Consider the following 12,500-nt stretch of genomic DNA (forward strand, 5'->3'; position numbering starts at 1 on the left):
TTGCAGACATGCCTTATGTGTAGCACTTGTAATCAGTTTATCCAATTTCAGGTCGTCAGCATACAGACTGTAGAACACCTCAGATGAAAATGTAAGGTCTGAAAGATACAATCTAAACAAGTAAGGGCCTAGTACAGAGCCCTGTGGGACACCTTGACTGTAAACAAGGATTTCACCTGTCCAGTTGGTGTGTGATACTTGCCATGTCCTATTTGTAAGCCATGCAGCTATCCATCTTATCAACAGTACATCAATACCTAGTTGTACTAATTTATTGATCAGTGTTTTGTGCATGACCCTGTCAAATGCTGAAGTTAAATCTATATAAATCACATCACAGCACAATTTTTCATTCATAGCTGTTATTATATTGTTATAGAACATCATGTTACATGTGGTAATAGATCTATTTTCAAGATATGCATGCTGATATATGGTTTCATGGGGAAATGGAATTTTTCCCTACCCACAAATTGCCGATCTCACACATCTGTCAGCCATCTGTTTCAATTGACCACAAAGATGGTAACATTGTGATCATTTCACCAGCTGCTCTCCAACCATTTATGGTGATATAGTTATGTATTTAAAACTTAGAAGACACGCAAAGCTGCATTTCAGGTGCTCACACAGTCCTCTTTCATACAGGATCACTTAAAACAGATCCACTGATTAGCATGTCTTAAGAATTATAATTAAGGCTGTGAAAGTCGGCACCTAGTCCCAGATATGCTCTTAACACCTATTGCATGATCTCTGCTAAAACCTGCTGTTTTCTTTAATTGATATCAAAACTTACATCAAGTAGAGAATGCAATTCTGAAAAAAGCACTTCTGCCCTGCTTAATCTTTTGGAAGAAAATAATGTATAATAATGTTGTTGTTTATTAAGTTTCAGGTTATATCTAGTCAGTCATATTTTGACAAAGTACCATTCAGTTACTTTTATTCTCTGTTGCCTGTGTAGGCAGTTCACAGAAAAGGATGAGTTATATCTATCCCTATCTTACCTGAAGAGAGCTCCTTGACAAAGTTGGATGGAAATGCTCCAGTGACATCATTCAGTTTCCCCAGCCACCAGCCATCTTCAATCTGAAATGTTCAAAAGAAGAAGCAGAAGCTGAAAGTACTCGCATTAGTTTTCACATCAAAGCAAAACTATGCAGCAGGTGTGCCTGCATGTACACACATGCTCACACGCACACACACACACACACACACACACACACGCGTGCATATATATATGACAAACAAATACACTTTTATGCAACACGCATACTTGTCAGTAAGGCTTGATGCCATTTATTACTCAAAATATTAGCCTTGTCATATACTAACAGATTCTGTGGTTCTCCACATGTAAACAACTTCATCTGAGGGATATATGTTTAAATCATATGATATCCTATCCCCCTCCTTTGCAAAGTTTTACTGTGATGGAAAGAAGTTTGAAGATGGTGTGTGGAGAGGGCATAAGTGCATTGGAACCATTATTACCCACTGTAATTATGACGTCTGACTTTCTACATGACCGAGGTCATTGAAGATATTTTTTACCAATATGTCAATGCCTTTCCTTGGAGTAGCCTTTTAAACTATAATAGCACAGCCTGGCACTAAATGGCAAACTATTTGCACAATTGTACTAACATATTTCACACATAATACAGTATTCTTGGGCCTTCATGTTTACAGAATCAAAAAAATGGTATCCAAGTATTTTGAGAGTGCCCATTCTGTATTACTCAGTTGAGTTTATTTTGCTGTTGGCCGCAGTCACAGTAATGTTCGAATCTTAGCTGCATCTTCTGTATCCCACCTTGGGCATCTGAAATGGTGGCAAACTTATTCCACTTCTTATTTTTTCAGATACCTTCTATCCATCTCCTAAGTGACTTGAGCACAGCCACACAATTTGCAAATGCACATTATGGTCTTACTGATCCTGGGTCTCCACTCTTGGATATTTGTCCTCCCCCATTTCATGTCTTCTAGATGACTGTCTGCTGCCTACTGCTTCTATTTCCCTTATCATTAGTGACCTTTGTATCCCCTGCCAGGGCTGGGAATGCCGTAGACATAGACAGGTTGGGAAGGGTATAAATGAACCGTAGAAGGGTTATATTTATTTATTATTTATTGCAGTTTGTTAACCAGGATAATCCAGCTGGGCGCAAATGCCTCTTTTCAGCAGAGGCCAAGGAAGAAAAGCCCCACATATACAATTGTTGGATCAGAAAGATTCATATTCAATAAAAATCGATTACAAACAGAAGCAAATATATTTGATACATACTATACAGTTAACAATTGAAGAACAAAGATAAATATAGTAACCATTATGCCTAAAATTAAATTGGCAAGCTTAACATATCCAATTACTAAGAAATAGAAAATTATACCTGTAAAGAAAAGAAAGAAAATATTGTGAGTGGTAGTACAAAAAGGGGGGAGAAGGAGGTGGAAGGCTATTGACCCTAATTCACCCTAATCCAAGACCAAACTTCTCTCCTACTAACCACACTAGCTCCCACAATAATTCCACCAATAAATACCTCAAATTCCTCACCATCAACGCCCAAAGCCTAAAAAATAAAATAACCCACTTTCATGCCTGGCTCACTCACAACTCACCTGACATTGTAGCCATCTCTGAAACCTGGCTAAAACCTCACATAAGTGACTCTGAATTCCTTCCCTCTGGATTTCAATCATTTCGATCTGACCGCATAAGTACTCGAGGTGGCGGTGTCGCACTAGTCTACTCCAACCAGCTGTCCTTTGCTCCATATTCTAATCCCATCCCTTCTTTCAATAATGCTAAACTTGTAGCAGGCCTTCTAAAAATTAACAATCATAAAGCATCTGCTTCATTTCCCTCTATATTCCTCCAGGTAACAACACCAACACCCTGGAAGACATCCTGTCCTGGGCCTCCTCAAATATTAAACTGGAAACCTACATATTGGGTGATGTAAATATAGACTGGAACAAAATCAACAACCCTAATCCCACCATGTCAATCAATCTATTTAACTACACTCAATTTACTAACACCATCACTACACCCAACAAAACCAACCCCCCAGGCTCCATACTAGACTGGATCCTAGTATCTCATCCCAATAAAGTGATACAATCTGGTGTCATACCAGACCCATTAGGAGACCACCTCCCTGCCTTCACCCATCGAGCTTCCCTCACTCCCCCACACTCCCACCAGTTTATCCACACTCGGAACCTCTCTGACTTTAACCCTACTTACTTTCTCTGATTCATTCAGGAATACCAATTGGAACCCCCAAAAACTCTTCCATTAGACTCAGCCGTTGACTTTTTCAATTCAACTTTCTTAAATGTCCTTAACTCCCTAGCTCCAGTAAGAACAAAAAGAGTAAAAACTAAGACCACCCCATGGCTTACCAAATACACCAAAAAGATTATGCTACAAAGAGATAAAACCTGGAAAACATACCTCCAAACTAAACAACCAAACATCTTACTTAAATACAAACAACTAAGAAACCTTGCCAAAAAACAAGTTATCAAAGATAAAAAGTCCTACTACATCAAAATGCAAACAAATCATGCAAACAACCCCAAAAAACTTTGGAACTCTATCAACTCTCTCCTTAGGCCAGGTACTAAAAACAATCCCTGCCCCGACACCAGCAAATCTGACCTTGAAATTGCCTCACTATTCAACACCTTCTTCACCACTTCTATTAATGAGCTAACCAAGACCTTTACCAACAACAACCCTCAACCCCACCCCAACCAAACATCCTCTCCCTCTTCTCCCCCCCTACTTTTGAACTCAAACCCATCTCCACCTACCAAATAAAGAAACTACTCTCTAAACTAAAGCCTTGCTCCAATGCCCCCGATAACATTCCCTCCTCTTTCTTAAAAATAGCCTCCGATGGTATTGCTCTCCCTATTAGCATCCTGATCAATAGATCCCTACTTGAATCCTATGTACCCAAACTATGGCACTCTGCATATATTCTTCCACTTCGCAAGGGTGGCAAAAACTGTAACGTATCTAATTTCCTAGCCATCCTTTCCCCTCTCTCTAAACTCCTTGAAAAATGCATCCACCTTCAGCTCTTGCTATTCCTTACCAAACACCAGCTACTCTCTCCTACCCAACATGGCTTCCGCCCAGGACATCGTACCAACACCGCCCTTCTCTCCTTCTTACATACTGTCAATTTAGCCCGTGACTCCAGTAATTTAGTATCCTCAGTTCTGCTGGACTTATCTAAAGCTTTTGATACCATCTCCCACACCCACCTTCTAAATCATCTGTCTAATCTCAATCTCTCCCACAAAACTCTCTCCTGGTTCTCCAGCTATCTTTCCGACAGGTCCCAGGCTGTCAAATGGGGCCAGGGCACCTCCACCTTCCATCCTACCCCCACTGGAGTACCCCAAGGATCCATACTTGGCCCAATTCTATTCAACATCTTTATTAATGACTTTTACAAGGCCATACCCAATACTAAAATTGTTCAATATGCTGACGATTCTACTTTGATCTGCTGCGCCTCCAACTTAACAGATCTCCAACTACTGACACAAGCAGCCTTCTCAACTACCGAAAACTGGATGCTCCAAAATCACCTCTCATTAAATGCTAACAAAACTAAAATCCTTCTATTCTCTCCTTCTAAGTCCTCCCCTATTGATAAAAACTCATTCCAAATAATCAGCCATAACAACTCCATTTTAGAGGTCATTCCCTCTGCCAAACTTCTTGGTGTAACCATTGATGAACACCTAAAATTTAATACTCACGTCCAGCTAAACATAAAGAAAACCCACATAAAACTCGGCCTACTTTATAGAAACAACCACTTCCTCTCTCCTGTTACCAGACTAACTCTCGCCACTACTTATCTCCTTCCCTCCCTACTGTATGGCGCCCTTCTGCTTACTAATTTATCCTCCTCACTATCCTCCAAACTAGAAATATGTTACAATAAAATCTCCAGATTTGCTACCAAAACCAAATCTCCCTCTCACCATTGTTCCTCCCTTCACTCATTAAACTGGCTTGAACTCCATAACCAACTTGACTTTCTCCAAATCACAACTGCCTATAGACTACTATTCCAACCTACCAAGTGCCCTGCACTATCCAATATCCTACAACCATATACTCCCCATAGAACACTTAGATCTATCCACCAAAACCTAATCACCATCCACAAACACAAGCGCCCAGCTGGTCAACTTCTGCTTTCCTTCACCTTAGCCAAAAAATGGAATGCTCTTCCCTCCACTCTTAGGACCTGCGATAACCTCGAAAACTTTAAAACTCTTCTTCATTCTCACCTTTACTCAAACAGGAAATACAACTGTACTCTTCACCCTATACCTCTCAAGGTCTCCTCCACTTTTACTCCTGGTTAACCTCTCACTTAGCTAACCTTGCTCATTTGTATTATGTATATATAACTATACTGTAAAATCTAGCCTCAAGGCCATTTGTCTGTCATTTACACCTAAACAAAATTGTAATTGTTTGTTTCTTTATGAATGCTACCTGCTTATTTGTCAGTAATGCAAAGTTTCTTAGTAATTATTCATGTAACTATGTATTGTTGGAGCTTTTCTCCCTGGGCCTTCACTGAAAACGGGCTCCCCGAGCCCAGTGGACCTCCCCGGTTATCAAATTGGAATAAATAAATAAATAAATATTGTTTGGCATTCTATGAGTGTATAGATAGTATGAGAGTATAGATTTAAGTAGGGTGCTTACATTTTGCTGTAAAGAAGTTCACTTTATCTGTGTGTTTTAGATGGAATGGAAGAACATTCAAAAGCTTTAAGACATAATTAGAATAAATCGATTCTCCTGCAGCTTTGTTTGATTTCATAGGTTCATAGGTTCATAGGTTCATACTAGGCTATCTGCCCGAGGGCATTTACAAGCCTAGCCCATAGTTTTGTGGCTTACGCCACCCCTTTAGTATGGGGAACTATACCCATTATTTTGCTGTGCCTCTGTTGAGCAGTGACACTGAGGTAATCCCTGGGGTATATCTGCGATCTCCCATCCATTGGTCAAGATTTCTCTTGAACAAGGCCAGCGAGGTGCTCTGCTCACATATACCGGGATTTTATTCCACAGCATAGGGAGTCTTTGGGTGATGAATCTATCCCTCCAGCACATCCTATTAATAGCCGTGTCGAGGTTTAAGTCTCCCGCCCTTGTGGCTCTGACGGATGTAGATTTTTTGAGGTCAAGCATATTCATCAAATCTGGGTTTGACATGGCCTTGTATGTTAGGCAAAGGTCACCTCTGAGCATGCGGTGGCGACTGAATAGAGCTGGAGTTCTTTCAGTCGGGCAGCATAGGACAGATGTTTGAGACCCTTTATCCTTTTGGTGAGGAACTTTTGTGGCCTCTCCAGCTGCTGCAAGTGTCGGGTCAGATACATTCCGAATGGGGCATTGTACTCAATCATTGGTCTGATGAGTGATGAGTATAGGGAGACTATGACCTCCCTTGATCTAGATGAGAATCCCTTCATGATAAGGTGGGCAATGTAGAAGGTCTTCCTAACTACTTTAGCTACATGGGTGTCGAATGACAGACTACTATCAACCTGGGTCCCCAGGTCCCTGATAACTTCTTCTGTGCTCAGTGGATTGCCACCTATTTGGTAGCTAGGGGTAACCTTGTTTTTCCCGAAGGGTATGACTATGCATTTTCTGGCATTTAACTTTAGGCTATGGCTCTGGCACCAGTTATCCATTTCTGTGAGACCCTTCTGAAGGATATCTGTGTCAGATGTGTTTTCTACTATGGCGCCCAGTTTGCAGTCATCTGCAAACTTTGTCAGCCATAACCCTCCTGTGGTTGCTTGTACTTCGGAAAAGTAGATGCCAAACAAGAGTGGGCCCAGGACTGAGCCCTGTGGTACACCACTTGTGACAGGCTTTGAGTCTGACATGGCGCCAGCAACTCTGACCCTGTGGGTTCTGTCACTCAGCCAGTTTGCAACCCATCTTGTGATGTATGGGTTAACATTTAAGCTGATGAGTTTTTCAATGATACCCGAGTGGGGTATTGTATCAAAGGCCTTCGCCAGATCGAGGTAGGCTGTATGGACTGCCTTTCCCTCATCAATGGCTTTGGTGACTGTTTCGAAAAAGTCAACCAAGTTTAGAAGGCATGATCTGCCTTTGACAAAGCCAAACTGGGATGGATCCAAAGTCTGCAAATTCCCTATGTCTTTATTTATGAGGTCCATTATGATCCTCTCCATGGCTTTGCAGTAATTTGGTAGTAATTAAAAGACATTCACTCGAGCATAGATCCTGAGCTGGTGAATAATGTTGCTGGGTATTATATAAAGCTGGACAATTTGGGGGGGTTAAGGATGATCTTATGGACTGAAAGGAGTTGAGTGTGGAATAGGCAGTGGGATACTTCCATGCACCAAGTTACTTTATGGCTAAGCAGTGATGGCTTGTGTTGGGGTGGCTGGAGCAAATTTACCCATTTTATTATAACATGCACCAAGTTTTATCTTATAGGTAGAATGCAGGTTTGTAAGAATCAATGGTACATAAATGAGGGAGAGAAGGAGTAGGAAGAAGTAATAGCTTTTCTAGCTATTTGAGAGGGTTTTCTAGTGGATTTTCTTAATGACTTGCAAGATATGTTGACTGTGACTCCTAGTAACTTAAGATGGGTTACTATTTCTATAGAGGTGTTGTTTGCTGATAAGATGTATGTATTTTGAAAAGCATTAATACGTTTTTTCAAACTCTAAAAACAAATCATACCAGCTACTAGGATAAGCAGTACGGATGTGTAATAACGAGATATAAATATAAAAACAATAAAAATGTACCTATACTGAAGCACGGCCAAGGTATATCACTTTTATACCAATAAAATAGTTAACAGTTTCAAAGGGAACCTCCACTCGCTTCTTCAGTCCAAGTACAAACATTCCATTTACAAACTTATAAAATACGCTCTACATTTAATTAATGTTCCAGAGTCTCATTTCACAGAGAGAATCACCATTAAAGGAACCACCTCCTGAAAGGAAATGGCAGTTTAGCTATAGAATTAATGACATTATTAAAGTATAATCCAAGATTCTAAAATCAATATATTTTATCAGTAAATAAACTGACAATAAAACTTACTAAACATATGTAAACAACCATATCCATAAAATGACATATGAGATTGTTAAATGCAAAGAATAGGTACTTAAAAACGTCCTGGAAAACTAACATGAAATCCACATAAAAACTCAGTAAGCTGACAAACAACAATGAAATGAGGGGGATTGGAATAACTACATAACTTATCAAATATGAATACAGTGGTGAACACTGTTTTAAATTTATGGCCATTGAAGTTATTTAAGTAGGGCACAGAATGGGGGACCTAATCATAATATACATATACAGGCAAGCATTAAACCAGAAAAGTACAAAACAACGCTATTAAGATACTAAAATACCTCTACAATAAAGCATATGGGGCAACTGAGTAAAATGAAATTAGATAACAAATGTAGAGTTCCCTAAAATAAGGTTTATAAAATAGGAACATGCAAGTGGGAGAATCTAAAAATGTTCTAATATAACAAAAGTCCTAACAATTACCTATTTAGATGTGTACACTTTAAAACCAGTTTAAGAGGTATGGACATATTCAGGTCCATAGGGCCAACAGCATTTAACCTAACAATCCATTTCATCCCATTGTGTTCTGTTTTATTTATAATGTCCCACATTCTCTGCCCTACTTGAATAGCTTTCATGGCCATACATTTAAAATGCTTTATTGTAGAAGTATTTTAGTATCTTAATAGCATTGTTTTGTACTTTTCAGATTTTACGTGTGCCTGTATGTATATTATGATTAGGTTTAGTTTTAGGTATTAGCATATTTGACAAGTTATGTTTGTTTGTTTGTCTTTCGGCTTTTCCCGGTTAGGGGTTGCCACAGCGGAACTCCAGTCCGCTAATGATTGGCAGTAGATTTTCACGAACGCTGAGTTGCCAGCTCGATGTCCAACCTTCAACGAAGGCACGCCCATTTACGCATGTCTTTCAAATGCCACCCAACCACGGGGAGGACATGCAGACACCACACAGAAGGCACTCCTCGCACTCCAGCTGAGAATCGAATGGGAGAACCTCTTGCTGTGAGGCAACAACGCTACTGCTACACCACTGCAGATAATCATATTTGACAAGTTATGTAATTATTCAAATCCTCCTTATTTCATTGTTGTTTGTTAGCTTACTGAGTTTTTATGTGAAGTTCATGATAGTTTTCCAAGACGTTTTTAAGTAGCTATTCTTTCCATTCAGCGAACTCATATATCACTTTTTGGATATGGTTGCTTACATACATTTAGTAAGTTTTATAATCAGTTTATTTACTGAAACAATATAGATTTTAGAATCTTGGATTATACTTTGATAATGTGATTAAATGTATAACCGAATGGCCATTTCCTTTCAGGAGGTGGTTCCTTTAAGGGTGATTCACTCGACGAAATGAGACTGTGGAACATTAATTAAATGTAGATTTTATTTTACTGGTTAGTCTTTGATTACATATTTTATTGGTTAGTCTTTGATTACATATTTTATAGGTTTGTAAATGGAGTGTATTTGTACTTGGTCTGAAGAAGCGGGTGGAGGTTACCCGTGAAACCGGTAACCATTTTATTATTATTAAAGTGATATACCCTGGCCATGTTTCAGTACATGTATATTTTTATTGTTATTATATTAATTTGGTTTTGTTTGGATGTAAGAGTTAATAACCAGCTGAGAGTTGTAATCTAGTGGATGAAAAGTACCATTGCATAATTTTTGTAGGTGAGAGAGAGTGTTGAAGCTCAGACAATAATGTAGAGTCATCTGCATACTGTATTTTCCTGGACTGTTTCATTGCAGTATAGCGATTATTTATAAAGATGTTAAAATATTATGCTGTGTACATGCGGGAGTTATACAATAATTAAATTGTTACTGTTGTGAGCAGATAAGATTATTTATAAAGATGTTAAAATGTTAGTTCTGTGTACATGGCAATTTATAAAAATGTTAAAATGTTACTGTTGTGTACATGAAGGATTTTTTGAGATGTCTTAACTGGGAGGGGTTGCTAGTATCACGTGTATCACCACAGATATGCCATTCAGCTCCAATGATATCCTCTAAATACACAATCTGATGGCCTCCTGCTTTGTGATCTTGGCATGGGTGTGCCAAGGCCAAATCACAGAAAGAAGTCCCACCTCTAAAAACTGGAATGGGAGTGTTGACTTCTCTTGGCCATTTGTACATTTATAAATGCCGAGGGTGACAAGGTATGAACTGAATCAAAATAAATCAGCAGCAAATTTAATGTTTTTAAATGGTGTATACTGAAAGCAGCCTATTAGTGTTACTAAACATTGATGTTTAATATAGTATGAACTTTGAATGTTATAGTCTGTTAGGTTCATGTGTAGATCAATAAAAATGAATTTGTGTTTACTATTGAAAGAAATTGCATATCATATTGCTTGATATGTTTTTCTTAGAACGATGCAGTCAGGTTACTTAATGATTATATTTTGTATAGTAGCTGGAACACAGAAGGTTGATAATACTTTATATTGACCCAACATGGATGTCAGTTAAAAAGGTATTATTAGAAACTCTGTGTTTCAGTATTTTCTCAGTGGGTAAGCATGCCATTTCTCTTTTTTCTGCCATCATAAATGTTGAGACTACATAGTACTTATATTTTATTTATTTGAAGGGTGGCATCTTTCATCTTTTGGATTTCCTATAGTAATATCATATGTTTTGCACAGTGCTGTTATAGCAATTCACAGTGCCATGTCATTATTTGCAGCACTACATAATAGGGAGGGCTTCACGGGAGGATGTGTTATGCTTTAGTATCATTGTATGTACCTAAAGTACGTTGTATGTACCTGACGTATAATGAAATCTTTTATTAAAACAGCCCTTGATTATGTTATTCTGATTATTCAATAAAATTATAATGTTAAAATTAAAAAAAAAAAAAACATTCTGAGGTTTTAATGTTTACTGTTGTCTTATGGGTATAGTTTAAAAGCTATGGAAAACTACCATGCAATCCAGCTTTTATGAAATCCAGTTTTTAGGCATGATTTTAGTTAGTTTAGTCAAATTAATGTTCAGCTACCTCTGATTCCTGTAAATCTCCTACATCAAGTCATCTGTCTCTCTGAAGCATATTCACATTTCTCTGCTTCCCTTTATTTGCTTTGCTGTTTTCTACTTAATTCATTCTATTATTTTTTCTTCCATTTCTCCCAGCAGCCTCCCCTTTTTTTTCTGCAAAGCAGCAGGCTTTTCTGTTTTTTACAATGGCATGAAATATCTGATCATTCTTTTCATTTGTATTTTTACTAAATGCTGTCTACTTCCTTATCAAGGTTTTCATCATTATTCAAAAGAAAAGGATCTTTATTTTATGAAAATCTAAGATGGCAGCAGCAGCAGTGATTAAGACAGCTGTACATTTTATCAGAACATCTTTCTTACAGGCAGTCTGTGCCTAAATTAGTTGCAATTTACTGGGCTGGAATTACACAGCTGCAATAAAGGATTCATGAAGGTTCTAGAGGGGAATCCTATAAAGAAAAGTACAATAGTTATAAAAAGGTGATGGCCTACCTCATGATATGTAATAGTTAAAAACAGGGTGATAGTCTAATACATGTGTGTGTTAGCTGCAGCTGGTGACTTAAAAGCAAGATGTTGTTGCAAGAAACAAGTAAATGGGTGAGACTAAATGGAATATGGGGGCTTTACAATAGCAGATCATTTACTATTTACTTGTGAAAATAAAACTGAAGTCAGTCGCTATCACCCACACAACTACCTCAGTACCCACTCATTCTAACCACTTTCTTAACTATATACATACTATGTGTAGCTCAGATGTCTGATTATGATCAACAGGGTTGTTTTTAGATGAAATGGAGCCCTAGACAAAGGACAGCATGGGACCCCTGTCTTACTCACTGGTTCCCTCCATGCTTCAGTTTTCCCTTAGCTTCTCATATCCTGGCCACCTCACATCACCTGGGCAATTATGTCTTTATTTTTTTTTCATTGTTTGACTTAATCATCACCTTTTTCCTCCATTCTTTCAACATGCACTAACTGGCCAAGACTGTACTGAAATAACTGTATAGGAAGTAGTTGAATTAAATCAGCATCTTTCATTGGGTGCTAGATGCTCTGATGTGCATTTTAAAGATTTAATGCATCCTTTTGATCGCATGATGGCCCTTACAAAAAGCAGGAGAGAGGAAAGAAATTCACTCATTTTTTTTCTGTCTAGAAAAAAATAAGTAGTGTCTAAAGCTTAATGTTCAAAGTTGACAAAATAGCAGTTCCCAGGAAGTAAAGATAAATGCTTGTGAGGATACATAAATCATATTTCAGATTACTGTTT

General features: G+C 38.3%; 1 protein-coding gene across 2 annotated transcripts in view; it reads right to left on the reverse strand.

The window, feature by feature from the left end:
• Positions 1-12,500, reverse strand: part of LOC122792261 (CD2-associated protein-like) — a 1,538,751-nt gene that overhangs the window by 639,931 nt on the left and 886,320 nt on the right. For both annotated transcript variants that reach the window (XM_044060012.1, XM_044060011.1), the window contains exon 5: positions 1,011-1,092. In XM_044060012.1, the coding sequence (XP_043915947.1) occupies positions 1,011-1,092 (82 nt within the window). The remainder of the gene's footprint in view (positions 1-1,010; positions 1,093-12,500) is intronic.

This window comes from Protopterus annectens, chromosome 1.part2 (genome assembly GCF_019279795.1).
Source record: "Protopterus annectens isolate FY-2018-M chromosome 1.part2, PAN1.0, whole genome shotgun sequence".
NCBI lineage: Eukaryota > Metazoa > Chordata > Ceratodontiformes > Protopteridae > Protopterus > Protopterus annectens.